This window comes from Notolepis coatsorum (genome assembly GCF_963971535.1).
Source record: "Notolepis coatsorum genome assembly, chromosome: 3".
NCBI classification, from domain to species: Eukaryota; Metazoa; Chordata; class Actinopteri; order Aulopiformes; family Paralepididae; genus Notolepis; species Notolepis coatsorum.
In genome coordinates this window covers 87,891,534-87,908,646 of record NC_140167.1, presented here as the reverse complement: position 1 = coordinate 87,908,646, position 17,113 = coordinate 87,891,534, and the positions used below count along the sequence as shown (strand labels likewise).

Genomic DNA, 17,113 nt, shown 5'->3' with positions numbered 1-17,113 from the left:
GGGGGAACTGAAGTCACTGACACACCTATACGCAAGCGGTGGCCATTTTGTGCTTTGTCTATGGAGTCTACACTGATCGTTTAGGTTGTGGGTAGTAGCTTTCTCACGGGGCGCTTGGACCTCATCATCATACAGTACATCACCTACTTACCGTCGTGTCTGTGTTAGACGCATTACATTTGTATAGTATGTACACTTGAATCCTAAGGAAAAGCAGAGATGAGAGGAGAGGAGTGTGGTTCTGTTCTGGTCTAACCAACAACAGAGACAGGCAGAGCAGACGTAACACAGACCTAGGACTAAGAACACGAGGACTAGACCATGATGTGTGTAGACCATGATGTACACCGACACTCAGGATCCAGTGGGGTCTCCATACGTAGTAGAGAGGCCACTTGTAGTAGCCATCATGGCTGACTTCATTCCGTGGTGTGCATTATGTGTCGTTGTCCTGTCCTTTTATATTTTAGTCCTACATCCAGACAGGATGTCAAGGCATGCCTTTCCATTAACACACGCTGCCCTCTGCTGTCAAAGATGCAACGTGCAACACTCTCCTCTCTGTATCGACACCAAAAGGTAATATTAGTGCACTGTACTGAAAGGGGGGGGGGGGGGGGGGGGGGGGTTCATAATTCAAATGGCAGTTCTATTGTTGCACAATGTCTCCACATGTGTTCATTGTTGTGTTGGGGTAAGGTGCTGAGCGGACATGCCTAACTGAGTCACACCGGGACCGCAGAGGAAGCTCAGTTAGAAAGGTTCTGTTTCTGGGCTGACAGCACTCTGATAGAAACATCATGAAGCTCGAAGAAGGTGCTTTCCCCTTCCCATATGAATTCATGATTATACATAAGAATCTCTAGTTAGTCTAGTCTTTTTTCTTCTTCTCTCAATACAATGTTTTGCTTTAGCCTAGAGCACTTAAAAGCAGCACTAAGGGTTGGACTAGGATAGGAGCGTAGCTTCACATGGCATCACGACAGGAAAGCTTCCCTCTCTGACAGGGATAGGAGCGTAGCTTCACGACAGGAAGCTTCTCTCTCTCTCTGACTAGGATAGGAGCGTAGCTTCTCATGGCATCACGACAGGAAGCTTCTCTCTCTCTGACTAGGATAGGAGCGTAGCTTCACAACAGGAAAGCTTCTCTCTCTCTGACAGGGATAGGAGCGTAGCTTCACAACAGGAAAGCTTCTCTCTCTGACTAGGAGCGTAGCTTCTCATGGCATCACGGCAGGAAGCTTCTCTCTCTCTGACTAGGATAGGAGCGTAGCTTCTCATGGCATCACGACAGGAAGCTTCTCTCTCTCTGACTAGGATAGGAGCGTAGCTTCACAACAGGAAAGCTTCTCTCTCTCTGACAGGGATAGGAGCGTAGCTTCACAACAGGAAAGCTTCTCTCTCTGACTAGGAGCGTAGCTTCTCATGGCATCACGGCAGGAAGCTTCTCTCTCTCTCTGACTAGGAGCGTAGCTTCACATGGCATCACGACAGGAAAGCTTCCCTCTCTCTTTGACTATGAGCGTAGCTTCACGTGGCATCACGACAGGAAAGCTTCTCTCTCTGACAGGGATAGGAGCGTAGCTTCACGACAGGAAAGCTTCCCTCTCTCTGACTAGGATAGGAGCATAGCTCCATGTGGCATCACAACAGGAAAGCTTCTCTCTCTGACTAGGAGCGTAGCTTCACATGGCATCACGACAGGAAAGCTTCTCTCTCCGACTAGGGGCTACAGCGCCCCCTGTTGAAACAGTTCACCGAGCCGTTACAGTTTGTCCTTTAAACTCAGGGCCAAATTTGACCTTGAAATGGAGGCATGCAATTTGAATAGTGAAAGGAAAATCAATGTCAACGATGGATGTCATTTTTTAGAGAGGCGTTGTAGGAATACTGTAGATATCTCTACTTGTGAGAAGGGCTTGTCTAAGATTCTCCATGAGAAGGAAGGTGAAACACACCAGAGGCTAGTAGGCTGTGATGCAGTTATGTCTTGTCAGACAAGCCCTACCATGTTAGTCACACTTACAGGAGAGGCCCCTGTTTAACAAGGACCCATGTAAAAACCAGCATGGGAGGGGGGAGATGGGGGGGGGGGGGGTAGGACAACAGAGACAGAGGAAGAGAGAGAGATAGAAGACAGATAGAAGATCAAAAGTAAAACCTTAACCTCAACCTTAAATCACAAAGAAATAAAACAAAATAGATCCATATCTGAAGTTAATCAACACTGTACACAAGTCTTGAGTGGGTGGAATGATAGCAACATCATTAGGTAGGATGCCAAGGAGAGATTTAGAGATGAAAACATGAAGAAAATAAAACAAGCATGTTGGTGACTAGGATATATACTGTCGGCAGGGGGCTGACGTGTGGAGCGGGACCCTCTCCACTGGGGGTGCTGCTGATGGAGGCCGGGATAGAGGCTGGGATAGAGGCTCTCAGGCTGGGATAGAGGCCGGGATAGAGGCTGGGAGAGAGGCCGGGATGTAGGCTGGGATAGAGGCTGGGATGTAGGCCGGGATGTAGGCTGGGATAGAGGCTGGGATAGAGGCTGGGATAGAGGCTGGGATGTAGGCTGGGATAGAGGCTGGGAGAGAAGCTGGGATGTAGGCTGGGATAGAGGCTGGGATAGAAGCTGGGATGTAGGCTGGGATAGAGGCTGGGATAGAGGCTGGGAGAGAGGCTGGGATAGAGGCTGGGATAGAGGCTGGGATAGACTGGGAGAGAGGCTGTGATAGAGGCTAGGATAGAGGCTGGGATAGAGACTGGGAGAGAGGCTGGGATAGAGGCTGGGAGAGAGGCTGGGATAGAGGCTGGGATAGAGGCTGGGATAGAGGCTGGGATGTAGGCTGGGATAGAGGCTGGGATAGAGGCTGGGATGTAGGCTGGGATAGAGGCTGGGATAGAGGCTGGGAGAGAGGCCGGGATAGAGGCTGGGATGTAGGCTGGGATAGAGGCTGGGATGTAGGCTGGGATAGAGGCCGGGATGTAGGCTGGGATAGAGGCCGGGATGTAGGCCGGGATAGAGGCTGGGATAGAGGCTGGGATAGAGGCTGGGATAGAGGCTGGGATAGAGGCCGGGATAAGGCTGGGATAGAGGCTGGGATAGAGGCTGGGATAGAGGCTGGGATAGAGGCTGGGATAGAGGCCGGGATACGGCTGGGATAGAGGCCGGGATAAAGGCTGGGATAGAGGCCGGGATAGAGGCTGGGATAGAGGCCGGGATAAGGCTGGGATAGAGGCTGGGATAGAGGCTGGGATAGAGGCTGGGATAAGGCTGGGATAGAGGCCGGGATAAGGCTGGGATAGAGGCCGGGATAAGGCTGGGATAGAGGCCGGGATAAAGGCTGGGATAAGGCTGGGATAGAGGCCGGGATAGAGGCTGGGATAGAGGCTGGGATAGAGGCTGGGATAGAGGCCGGGATAGAGGCTGGGATAGAGGCTGGGAGAGAGGCTGGGATGTAGGCTGGGATAGAGGCTGGGTAGGACAGGCAGGCATGGGCTAGGGTCCCAGAGACTAGGGTCTGAGGGTGCCAGGGAGAGGGAGACAGGCCAGGGAGAGGGAGACAGGGGCCAGGGAGAGGGAGACAGGCCAGGGAGAGGGAGACAGGGGCCAGGGAGAGGGAGACAGGGGCCAGGGAGAGGGAGACAGGGGCCAGGGAGAGGGAGACAGGGGCCAGGGAGAGGGAGACAGGGGCCAGGGAGAGGGAGACAGGGGCCAGGGAGAGGAACCGGCCAGAAAGAGACTCTAGGCCTGGGGGATAGGATCTGGGACTATAGGGCCTCTGGATAGAAAGTGAGCTAAAATGTGAACACCCATCTAATCAGACTTGTCTCCGTCCTCCTCGCGGTGGCTGTCGGCTCCCTCGCGCGAAGCCTTCTCCTCCTTGGCGAGCTGGGCCTGCGAGGCCAGGATGGAGGAGAGGGAGAAGAGGCCGGAGGAGGTGGTGACCGCGGGGAGGCTGGGCTGGCTCAGGCCCAGGGGCAGGGGGGTCATGGGCAGGGCGAGGCCCTGGAGCTGGGACAGCTGGTGGGCCTGGAGCTGCTGCTACCAGGAGCAAAACCAGACACAAATCAGACACTCAAGAGACAGACAGCAGACAGAGAGAGAGACAGAGAGAGAGAGACAGCAGACAGACAGCAGACAGAGAGAGACAGAGAGAGAGACAGCAGACAGACAGACAGAGACAGACAGAGAGAGAGAGACAGACAGAGACAGACAGAGACAGACAGAGAGAGACAGAGAGAGAGAGACAGACAGAGACAGACAGAGAGAGACAGAGAGAGACATACAGAGACAGACAGAGAGAGAGACAGACAGAGAGAGACAGAGAGACAGACAGATAGACAGAGAGAGACAGAGAGAGAGAGACAGACAGAGACAGACAGAGAGAGACAGAGAGAGAGAGACAGACAGAGAGAGACAGAGAGAGAGAGAGAGACATACAGAGACAGACAGAGAGAGAGACAGACAGAGAGACAGATAGAGAGAGAGAGACAGAGAGACAAACAGATAGAGAGACAGAGAGACAGACCGATAGACAGAGAGAGACAGAGAGACAGACAGATAGAGAGAGAGAGACAGAGAGACAAACAGATAGAGAGACAGATAACACACAGAACAGACAGAGAGACAGATAACACACAGAACAGACAGAGAGACAGATAACACACAGAACAGACAGAGAGACAGATAACACATGGCACAGCTCTATAAAAAAAGCATATATACAATATAAGACATACAATGTAGGTTATATTAGGATAGTGGTGGTTTATAGGCATATGTTGAGCTAAATATGAACGGCAAATTACCGCCTATAAACCACCACTATTCTCAGTATCTAAGACACCAGACGCAAAGTAAAGGCACCTCCCTGAAAGAGGCATCATAGTTATAAGAGTGGATAAGCTAGCTACCACTAGACCCATGGTTAAATGATGGGGGTGGCTAAGCAACTAACGTTTATAATTGTTATCGATTAATCTGTTGATTAATTTATCGATTAGCCGATAAATCAAAATGATAAATTCTCCGGAAAAAAAAGTATTCGATTTGCAATTTAACATTTAGAAATTATTTACATGTTTTTCAAGTGCGGTACTAGTATCCTCAGGTCACATGGGTAGTTGTCTCTCTGACACCACCTACTGAATACCCAGAGTAGGAGATGAGTCATGACGTTTATTTATGTCTGTAAATGCTGTGTAGTGTGGATGCCTACTGTACATGAGTAAGGTGAGTAACCGACATGCCATTACTGTTTTTTATCATTTATAGCGACTAGTATCTTCTTAAAATAATATAACACCCACCAGTTACTATGACATTGTTCATCATTACATATGCCTGTAGCTAAATGCTGAAAAACAGGAAGCAAAATTAACCTTTGGCCTTTTAGCCCACAGTGATGGAGTGGCTATGCTAGCTACTACTAGGCCAGGCCCACAGTGATGGAGTGGCTATGCTAGCTAGCTACTACTACTACCAGGCCCACAGTGATGGAGTGGCTATGCTAGCTAGCTACTACTAGGCCAGGCCCACAGTGATGGAGTGGCTATGCTAGCTATTACTAGGCCAGGCCCACAGTGGAGTGGCTATGCTAGCTAGCTATTACTAGGCCCACAGTGATGGAGTGGCTATGCTAGCTAGCTATTACTAGGCCCACAGTGATGGAGTGGCTATGCTAGCTACTACTACCAGGCCCACAGTGATGGAGTGTCTATGCTAGCTAGCTACTACTAGGCCCACAGTGATGGAGTGGCTATGCTAGCTACTACTACCAGGCCCACAGTGATGGAGTGTCTATGCTAGCTAGCTACTACTAGGCCCACAGTGATGGAGTGGCTATGCTAGCTACTACTACTAGGCCCACAGTGATGGAGTGGCTATGCTAGCTAGCTACTACTAGGCCCACAGTGATGGAGTGGCTATGCTAGCTACTACTACCAGGCCCACAGTGATGGAGTGGCTATGCTAGCTACTACTAGGCCCACAGTGATGGAGTGGCTATGCTAGCTAGCTACTACTAGGCCCACAGTGATGGAGTGGCTATGCTAGCTACTACTAGGCCCACAGTGATGGAGTGGCTATGCTAGCTACTACCAGGCCCACAGTGATGGAGTGGCTATGCTAGCTAGCTACTAGGCCCACAGTGATGGAGTGGCTATGCTAGCTACTACCAGGCCCACAGTGATGGAGTGGCTATGCTAGCTAGCTACTACCAGGCCCACAGTGATGGAGTGGCTATGCTAGCTACAACCAGGCCCACAGTGATGGAGTGGCTATGCTAGCTACTACTAGGCCCACAGTGATGGAGTGGCTATGCTAGCTACTACTACTAGGCCCACAGTGATGGAGTGGCTATGCTAGCTACTACCAGGCCCACAGTGATGGAGTGGCTATGCTAGCTACTACCAGGCCCACAGTGATGGAGTGGCTATGCTAGCTACTAGGTCAGGCCCACAGTGATGGAGTGGCTATGCTAGCTACTAGGTCAGGCCCACAGTGATGGAGTGGCTATGCTAGCTACTAGGTCAGGCCCACAGTGATGGAGTGGCTATGCTAGCTACTAGGTCAGGCCCACAGTGATGGAGTGGCTATGCTAGCTAACACTAGAGTAGTAGTAGTAGTGAAGTATTGTAACTAGCTGGCTAACTCTGGGCTGGGGGGGATGGAGTGTCGTACCCTAATGATGGAGTTCATCTCTGGGGGGGTGACCTGCTTGGCCCTCTCTATGGCCCCAAGGACCTGCTGCTGGTGCTGTGGGGGAGGGGGGGGGGCAATGAAGGATGGGAGACAAGGGGAGGAGGTGGAGAGAGGTGGAGAGGTTAGATCAATATCAACAGTCCCAACAGTGGCCCAGCAACCCTCTCTGGCTCATTCAGCCATTCATATAGACACACACACACACACACACACACACACACACACACACACACATACACACATACACACACTGTGTGATGCTGGTGAATCGATGGTCCATTGGTGTGTTGTAATGGGTGGAGGTCAGCCCCCTGGTGGGCAGATAAGAGCATAGCTTATCTGGATCACACGGCCATTCATCACGCACGCACGCGCACACACACGCACACACACACGCACACACACACGCACACACACGAGAGGAGAGGATGAAGAGAGGAGGAGCAGAGAGAAAGATGAGAGGAGCAAGAGAGGAGGAGCAGAGAGGGATGGAGGAGAGGATGAAGAGAGGAGGAGCAGAGAGAGATGGAGGGGAGGAAGAGGAGCAGAGAGATTGAGGAGGGGTAGAGGAGAGGAGGAACAGAGAGAGAGAGAGAGAGAGAGAGAGAGAGAGAGTAATGGAGGGGAGGTAGAGGAGGAGCAGAGAGAGAGTAATGGAGGAGAGGTAGAGGAGGAGCAGAGAGAGAGTAATGGAGGAGAGGTAGAGGAGGAGCAGAGAGAGAGTAATGGAGGAGAGGAGGAGCAGAGAGAGAGAGTAATGGAGGGGAGGTAGAGGAGAGGAGGAGCAGAGAGAGAGTAATGGAGGGGAGGTAGAGGAGAGGAGGAGCAGAGAGAGAGTAATGGAGGGGAGGTAGAGGAGGATCAGAGAGAGAGTAATGGAGAGGAGGAGCAGAGAGAGTAATGGAAGAGAGGAGGATCAGAGAGAGAGAGTAATGGAGGAGAGGAGGAGCAGAGAGAGAGAGTAATGGAGGGGAGGTAGAGGAGAGGAGGAGCAGAGAGAGAGTAATGGAGGGGAGGTAGAGGAGGAGCAGAGAGAGTAATGGAGGGGAGGTAGAGGAGGAGCAGAGAGAGAGAGTAATGGAGGAGAGGAGGAGCAGAGAGAGAGTAATGGAGGGGAGGTAGGAGGATCAGAGAGTAATGGAGGAGAGGAGGAGCAGAGAGAGAGTAATGGAGGGGAGGTAGAGGAGGATCAGAGAGTAATGGAGGAGAGGAGGAGCAGAGAGAGTAATGGAGGAGAGGAGGAGCAGAGAGAGAGTAATGGAGGGGAGGTAGAGGAGGATCAGAGAGTAATGGAGGAGAGGAGGAGCAGAGAGAGAGTAATGGAGGAGAGGAGGAGCAGAGAGAGAGTAATGGAGGAGAGGAGGAGGAGGTGGGAGGTCATGCAGGTGGTGATGTAATGAGGATGAAACGAGTGTGATCTCATAACCTGATGGAGGAATAAGGCTGAGGGGCAGGGGTCAGCACTGTGTCTGTGTGTGTCTGTGTGTGTGTGTGTGTGTGTGCGTGTGTGTGTGTGTGCGTGTGTGCGTTTACCTCCTGGGACAGATATGGCAGGACTTGTGCGCAGATTCCGTTCAATCTCTTCACTATCTCAGCCTGCGGGAAAAGACAGAGAAAGAGAGAGGAGTGAGAGAGAGAGAGAGCATGAGGGAAATGTCTTTCAGTGAAACACAAAGCATACATCCCAGGTCCCTCTGTTACATTACATTATACTGATCCTAAACAATAGATATTCATACACATGCACACTTTCTGACACCGACATTCATTCATTCATTCATTCTGTCTCCCTCTCTCACACATGGCGTGCCGTGCGCACACACAAATAAAACACATTTGGCCAGTTATCATCCAATTGGACTGAGATATGCCAAGCTGCGGTAATTGTGTTAGGGCTTAATTCATGGGCCTCCTAACTGCCATGAGGCATGCAGAGCACCTCTTCATCATTATACACATCAACCAGTCCTACCTCTTCATCATTATACACATCAACCACTACTACATCTTCATCATTATACACATCAACCAGTCCTACCTCTTCATCATTATACACATCAACCAGTCCTACCTCTTCATCATTATACACATCAACCACTACTACCTCTTCATCATTATACACATCAACCAGTCCTACCTCTTCATCATTATACACATCAACCACTACTACCTCTTCATCATTATACACATCAACCACTACTACCTCTTCATCATTATACACATCAACCAGTCCTACCTCTTCATCATTATACACATCAACCACTACTACCTCTTCATCATTATACACATCAACCACTACTACCTCTTCATCATTATTCTGCCTGACATCCTTCTACTCTAGAGCTCTCCCTGCCGCCTTTAGCTAGAGAGCTAGAGGACTAGAGGACTAGAGGAGGACTAGAGGACTAGAGGACTAGAAGACTAGAAGACTAGAGGACTAGATGACTAGAGGAGGACTAGAGGACTAGAGGAGAGCTAGAGGACTAGAGGACTAGAAGACTAGAGGAGAGCTAGAGGACTAGAGGACTAGAGGAGAGCTAGAGGACTAGAGGACTAGAGGAGAGCTAGAGGACTAGAAGACTAGAGGAGAGCTAGAGGACTAGAAGACTAGAGGAGAGCTAGAGGACTAGAGGACTAGAATACTAGAGGAGAGCTAGAGGACTAGAGGAGGACTAGAGGAGAGCTAAAGGACTAGAGGAGGACTAGAGGTCTAGAGGACTAGAGGACTAGAGGAGAGCTAGAGGACTAGAGGAGGACTAGAGGTCTAGAGGACTAGAGGCGGACTAGAGGAGGACTAGAGGACTAGAGGAGAGCTAGAGGTCTAGAGGACTAGAGGAGAGCTAGAGGTCTAGAGGACTAGAGGAGAGCTAGAGGTCTAGAGGACTAGAGGAGAGCTAGAGGTCTAGAGGACTAGAGGACTAGAGGAGAGCTAGAGGTCTAGAGGACTAGAGGACTAGATGACTAGAGGGCTAGAAGACTAGAGGTCTAGAGGTCTAGATGACTAGAGGTCTAGAGGTCTAGAGGACTAGAGGTCTAGAGGACTAGAGGACTAGATGACTAGAGGGCTAGAAGACTAGATGACTAGAGGGCTAGAAGACTAGAGGTCTAGATGACTAGAGGTCTAGAGGTCTAGAGGACTAGAGGACTAGAGGTCTAGATGACTAGAGGACTAGAGGTCTAGAGGTCTAGATGACTAGAGGTCTAGAGGACTAGATGACTAGAGGACTAGAGGTCTAGAGGTCTAGATGACTAGAGGTCTAGAGGACTAGAGGTCTAGAGGACTAGAGGTCTAGAGGACTAGATGACTAGAGGACTAGAGGTCTAGAGGTCTAGATGACTAGAGGTCTAGAGGACTAGAGGTCTAGAGGACTAGAGGTCTAGAGGACTAGAGGAGAGCTAGAGCTGGAGAAGGAAAAGAAGAAGAAAAAAACACTCAAGCAGCAGACAAAGAGGACACAGCAACAATAACCTCTCGTTCAGTGTAGAACCAGTTCAATCTACAGCTAAACTACATGTCAGCAGGAGGGAGGGAGGGGGGGGGGAGAGAGAGAGAGAGAGAGAGAGAGAGAGAGAGAGAGAGAGAGAGAGAGAGAGAGAGAGAGAGAGAGAGAGAACAGGTAAGAGAGGAAGAGAGTAGTGAAAAAGAGCTAGAGAAAGAAGGAGGGGTAGGGAGAGAGAGAAGGAGGAACGACTGATTGGGGGTATTCTTGAATTGAATCAAGAGAATAAGAGTGGGAGACTAACAAAGAGAGAGAGAGAGAGAGGTTGGGGATGGGGTGGTGGAGGAGAGGAGCTCCAGACATGAATGCTCCTGACACTCCTGTCCTTTCCACACATCCTTTTCCATCATTTTCTACTCTAGTGGAACTAGCGCTCCTACACACACAAAGTAACACACACACACACACACACACACACACACACACACACACACACACACACACACACACACACACACACACACACACACACACACACACACACACACACACACACACACACACACACACACACACACACACACACACACACACACACACACACACACACACACACACACACACACACACACACACACACACACACACACAATAATAGGTAAGCATGCACAACAAAAACACCACACACACACACACACAATAATAGGTAAGCATGCACAACAAAAACACCACACACACACTGGCTGAATATCTAATTGTGATTCTTTTGACTGATAGAGAAATTAGAGGGAAGATCTTTTATGTTTTGTATTCTCATTGAATATGGTTTGTAGGCCAGGCTCTGTAGCACCACAATACTACATTTAGACACTACATGCTGCCTTTCACTAATATTGCATTGTGATTTTGCACCAGAGGCCATACTGTTATTTCTGTTACATTCTGATTGTTCAGCCCCAACACCACTCACACGTTAATAGGTGAGCATGTGTGCAAACAAAGCACAGACGCACACAAATGCTTGTGCATGCACACATATCTACCCACACACGCGATGAATGGGAAGCGCTTCCACAAAAGCAAATATAGAAATAATTGCAATAAATAAATGCAGACACACACCCGTTAACGCACGCACGCACACACACACACACACACACACACACACACACACACACACACACACACACACACACACACACACACACACACACACACACACACACACACACACACACACACACACACACACACACACACACACACACACACACACACACACACACACACACACACACACACACACACACACTCTCTCTTAGCTGTCCATCGTGTTCGATGATGACGCTTGCTCCAGGGATGGGGAGAGGGGGGGGTGGGGAGGGGAGTTAGCGACACTGCCGCTGGTGCCACTTCTCGTGGGCGTTGAGTCCGATCCTTGAGCCGCACACCCGTCCACAGATGGCGCAAGGGAAGCCAGATACCTGGGGGATGCCAGCCGCCCGCTGGTGTCGTTGCGTGCGCCTCTCAGATCTTCGGTCTTGGTTCGTTTGGTGTATTTGGGAAACTGCAGTGGCACAAGTGACTTGCCAGGCTGATCTGTCGAGTGCCAGAGTTTCAAGCTGCGTGATGTTTGCACACTTTAGGAGGTCCCTGGTGTAGTCCTTAAAGCGTCTCTTTTGGCCTCCAGCAGCCCGCTTTGCTCCTCTCAGTTGGCCATAGAGGACTTGGCGGGGCAGGCGGTGGTCAGGCATACGTATGGTGTGCCCTATCCAACGAAGATGTTTTTTGGCCACAGCTGCGGCCATACAGATTGAGTTGGTGTTGTTGAGGATGTCTGTGTGGGGGACTCGATCTTCCCAGGTCAGGCCGAGGATCCTTTGGAGGCAACGGATGTGGAAAGCGTCCAAGTTGGTGATGTGCCGGCGGTATGGGGTCCAGGATTCTGCTCCATAGAGCAGAGTGGAGAGACATACTGCGTTGTAAACGGCAACCTTGGTGCTGATCTTCAGGTTTCGGTTTTCAAAAACCCTGCTGCGTAGGCGTCCAAAGGATGATGCCGCTTTATTGATACGTGTGTGTATCTCCGCGTCAAGGGAGCAGCATGAGGACAGAGTGGAGCCGAGGTAGGTGAAATGATCCACTGTTTTGAGTGGAACACCGTTTATGTGAAAACTGGGAGGTGTAGAGGTTCGGGAAGTGAGTTGGGACATGACTTCGGTTTTTTGTATGTTGACCTGGAGACCGAAGGATTGGTACAGGCTGGATATGGTGTCGAGAGCATGCTGCATAGACTCTGGACTGTGAGCTAAGATGGCACAGTCATCAGCGTACTGTAGCTCACATACTTGGCAGGATTTTGTCTTTGTGTGTGCCTGGAGCCGGCGGATGTTGAAGAGGCTACCATCAAGGCGGTATTCCACATGGACACCGTCTTCATGTCCCATGGCTCGGCGGAAGAGGCAGGTGACGGCAGAGAGGAGGAGATTAAAGAGCACCGGAGCCAAGACACAGCCCTGCTTCACCCCAACATTAACCTTAAAGGATTCTGACTGGAGTTCACCCGTCTGGACTCTGGCTTGCATCCCGTCATGCAGCTGCTGAAGGATGGAGAGAAACTTGGGTGGTACCCCAAGTTTGTTGAGGAGTTTCCAGAGCAGCTCACGGCTGATGGTGTCGAAGGCTTTGCTTAGGTCTATGAAGGCTATGTAAAGATCCTTGCGATGCTCTCTGCTCTTCTCTAGCAGCTGCCTCAGGACAAAGACCATGTCGGTGGTGGATCTGGTCTTCCGAAAGCCACATTGCGTTTCCGGAAGCGCAGCTTCAGAGATGTTTTCCACCAGCCTGTTCAGCATGATCTTCGCCAGCACTTTCCCTGCGATGGAGAGGAGAGAGATTCCACGGCTGTTTCCGCAGACTGCTCTGTCCCCTTTCTGCTTGTAGATGACCACAATGTTTGCATCCTTCCAGTCCTGTGGGAGGGTCTCATGTTCCCAGATGTTGCAGATCAGGAGGTGCAGACGGCGCGTGAGGAGGTACCCTCCGTGTTTGAAAACCTCTGCTGGGATGCCATCGGGTCCAGGGCTTTTATTGTTCTTTAGACCCGCAATGGCTTGACTGGTCTCAGAGAAGTGTGGTGGGGTGTCCAGGTGCATGACTGGTGGCATGTCTGGGAGATTATCCAGGATATGTGGGTCAGTGGGGTTGGTGTGATTGAGTAAAGACTCAAAGTGGTTTGCCCAGCGGGTGAGGATCTCATGTCGGTCCTTAAAGAGTTTAGAACCGTCGACTGATCGAACTGGAGCAGTCGCCCGCTTCCTGGGGCCATGCAGTGCTTTGATGGCATCGTAAAAGCCCTGGATGTTGTGGCAGTCTGCCAGGCTTTGGATCTCCTTCGCCTTCTGTATCCACCAGGCATCCTCCATAGTCCGGAGGGCTCGCTGGGTTGCTGTTCTTGCTGCAGCAAAGGCAGCTTTCAGGGTGGGAGAACCAGGGCAGGACAGGAGGGCTTTGTGGGCTTCATGCTTGGTTTTTAGCAGGGACTGTATCTTGGCTGAGTTACAATCAAACCAGTCCTGGTGTCGTTTCCTCGTCTGGCCAAGTGCCTCAGAGGCTGCGCTGTGGATAGCCTGGCGCAGAGCTGGCCAGTCAGCTGATTCCTCCGGGATCTTATTGAGGTTTTCAGCAAGGAGCTGTCGGAGGTGGTTTTTTGAGGTGGGGGTATTCAGTGCTGCAGAATTTAGTTTCTTATTAGGTGCTACCCTCGGTCCACGGGGTTGGATACTCATGAGGAGTTTGGATCTGACCATGAGGTGATCAGTCCAACACTCGGCTCCACGCATGACTCGGGTGGTAAGGACGTCCTGTCGGTCTTTTTGGCGTACAATCACATAGTCCAGGAGATGCCAGTGTTTAGAGCGGGGGTGCTGCCAGGTAGTTTTGAACCTGTTCTTCATCTGGAAGATGGTGTTGGTTATGACCAGGTGGTGTTCTGCACAGAGGGAGAGGAGCCGAAGCCCGTTGTCATTTATCTTCCCTACTCCATGTCGGCCAATAACTCTGTCCCATACCAGGTGCTCCGTGCACTCTAGCATTGAAGTCTCCCATTAATATGAGCTTGTCCGTAGCTGGAGTTTTCTGTAATATTGAGTCGAGGGCTCGGTAGAAATCCTCTTTGATGTTGAACTCAGCATCTAAAGTTGGTGCATAAGCACTAAGGAGAGTGGCGAAGCGTCCCTTTGCAAGGGGGATGCGCCATGTCATTAAGCGTTCGCTAACACCGATGGGGGACTCTGGGATGCGTTGCAGCAGTTGGGACTTCACACACACACACACACACACACACACACACACACACACACACACACACACACACACACACACACACACACACACACACACACACACACACACACACACACACACACACACACACACACACACACACACACACACACACACACACACACACACACACACACACACACACACACACACACACACACACACACACACACACACACACACACACACACACACACACACACACACACACACACACCTTTGACTCGGAATCTCTAAATCTTTCATCCCTGTCAGATAAAGCAGTGGGGTGTGATGAATTGTACTCATGAGGCTGAGTGTGTGTGTGTGTGTTTTTCTCGCCTTTGTGTTTGTGCACAAGTTTGTGTATTCTGCCCGTATGGATCTTTGTAGCTGTGAGCCTGACAGGACTGTGTGGGCGCATATATGAGTCTTTAATTCTCTGTAGTGCCTACTACCTCTGTGTGTCTTTAAGTCTGTGTAGTGACTACTACCTCTGTGTGTCTTTAAGTCTCTGTAGTGCCTACTACCTCTGTGTGTCTTTAAGTCTGTGTAGTGACTACCACCTCTGTGTGTCTTTAAGTCTGTGTAGTGACTACTACCTCTGTGTGTCTTTAAGTCTGTGTAGTGACTACCACCTCTGTGTGTCTTTAAGTCTGTGTAGTGACCACTACCTCTGTGTGTCTTTAAGTCTGTGTAGTGACTACTACCTCTGTGTGTCTTTAAGTCTGTGTAGTGACTACCACCTCTGTGTGTCTTTAAGTCTGTGTAGTGACCACTACCTCTGTGTGTCTTTAAGTCTGTGTAGTGACTACTACCTCTGTGTGTCTTTAAGTCTGTGTAGTGACTACCACCTCTGTGTCTTTAAGTCTGTAGTGACTACCACCTCTGTGTCTTTAAGTCTGTGTAGTGACTACCACCTCTGTGTCTTTAAGTCTGTAGTGACTACCACCTCTGTGTCTTTAAGTCTGTGTAGTGACTACCACCTCTGTGTCTTTAAGTCTGTGTAGTGACTACCACCTCTGTGTCTTTAAGTCTGTGTAGTGACTACTACCTCTGTGTGTCTTTAAGTCTGTAGTGACTACCACCTCTGTGTCTTTAAGTCTGTGTAGTGACTACCACCTGTGTCTTTAAGTCTGTAGTGACTACCACCTCTGTGTCTTTAAGTCTGTGTAGTGACCACTACCTCTGTGTGTCTTTAAGTCTGTGTAGTGACTACTACCTCTGTGTGTCTTTAAGTCTGTGTAGTGACTACTACCTCTGTGTGTCTTTAAGTCTGTGTAGTGACTACTACCTCTGTGTCTTTAAGTCTGTGTAGTGACTACCACCTCTCTGTGTCTTTAAGTCTGTGTAGTGACTACTACCTCTGTGTCTTTAATAGAATAGAATAGAAACTTTTATTATCTCGAGGGAAATTTGACACTACAAATCGCTCACATTAAACATTTAGATAGAACAAGTCACGAATAAGAACAACAAAACAAATAGCCTAAGAATAAGAATAGAATAAAATATACAGTAAAAAAAACAGTAAAAATATACAGAAGTCTATAGTAAGTGTAATATTGCACAGTGTTGTTTCAAAAGTAAAAGTCCAGGACAAATGGAAGTATTGATTTCTTCGTAACGAATCGTTAAAAAAATATACAGTCAACTGGAATATGTTAGTTTTTTTACACACATGTTGGATTATGTAATTGGTTTGTCATGTCAAACCAATAAAAAAATCGCGAATTCGTGGTTATCCTATAACCCTAGTTATATGATTAGTGGCGAAGCGTCTCGAAGCGAAGCGTCTTATTAACAGATTGCAGAATGGGTACAATACAGTACGGCTCAATACACACAATCGGGATGCAGACCAGAGAAAGACTTTGGTCTCGTTTACATCAGGGTCCCCCATTTTCAATTCATCATAAGATTTATGACACAGATAAACAGTACTGTTACATCCAGATACTTATGACATACAAGATAATATACAAATTTACAGTACTGTTTAAGAGACAGAGTTTCTAAAAGAGAGTATATACATTTGAGGGGGGGGAACAGATTGCTTCTTGGCCCTGTTTCAACGCATGGTTGACAAAATGCCAGAACAATAGTGTGAGTACTGTATTGGGGGGGGGGGGGGGGGGGGGGGTAATCTATTAAAATGTATTTTCTACAATTGTTAATATTTGCAGTTGGATTTGCATTCTCTTTACATATACATGCGCATTACTAGAATTTACATCAAGAGAACCTAGAAGTAAAAAGTTAATATGTACTACCACTACCAGTACCATGTAATACACTGCAGTACTCTGTATTAACCTGCAATACCATGTTGTACCCTGTACTACCATGGTCATATTCTGTTGTATCATGTAGTACGCTATACTGCCATGTAGTACCATGCAATACCATGTAGTACTACTATATGCTTTATTATAGTCTCACCCATTCATTTTCTATTTGACTGACATACTGTATGAATATAAAGAACCTGACTAACTTTTGATTAAACTTGTGCTACAAAATAACACAAAATGTCAAGAGTTTGATACCAAAAACCTTTTTATGTACAAGCATAAACACTGAAGACATTCGTTATAATTTACATGGTATGCAGAGCAAGCTTCATGGTCCTTCTGATGTA

At 49.1% G+C, this 17,113-nt stretch overlaps 1 protein-coding gene across 2 annotated transcripts in view; it reads right to left on the bottom strand.

The window, feature by feature from the left end:
* Positions 1-3,809: 3,809 nt before the first annotated feature.
* Positions 3,810-17,113, bottom strand: part of tle5 (TLE family member 5, transcriptional modulator) — a 96,237-nt gene continuing 82,933 nt past the window's right edge. Inside the window, exons 5-7 of one of the 2 annotated variants that reach the window (XM_084309669.1) lie at positions 8,243-8,305; positions 6,689-6,763; positions 3,810-4,048 (exon numbers count right to left, since the gene is read on the bottom strand). In XM_084309669.1, the coding sequence (XP_084165795.1) occupies positions 3,821-4,048; positions 6,689-6,763; positions 8,243-8,305 (366 nt within the window). In that variant the 3' untranslated portion in view covers positions 3,810-3,820. The remainder of the gene's footprint in view (positions 4,049-6,688; positions 6,764-8,242; positions 8,306-17,113) is intronic. The other variant, XM_084309670.1, reaches the window with a different exon arrangement.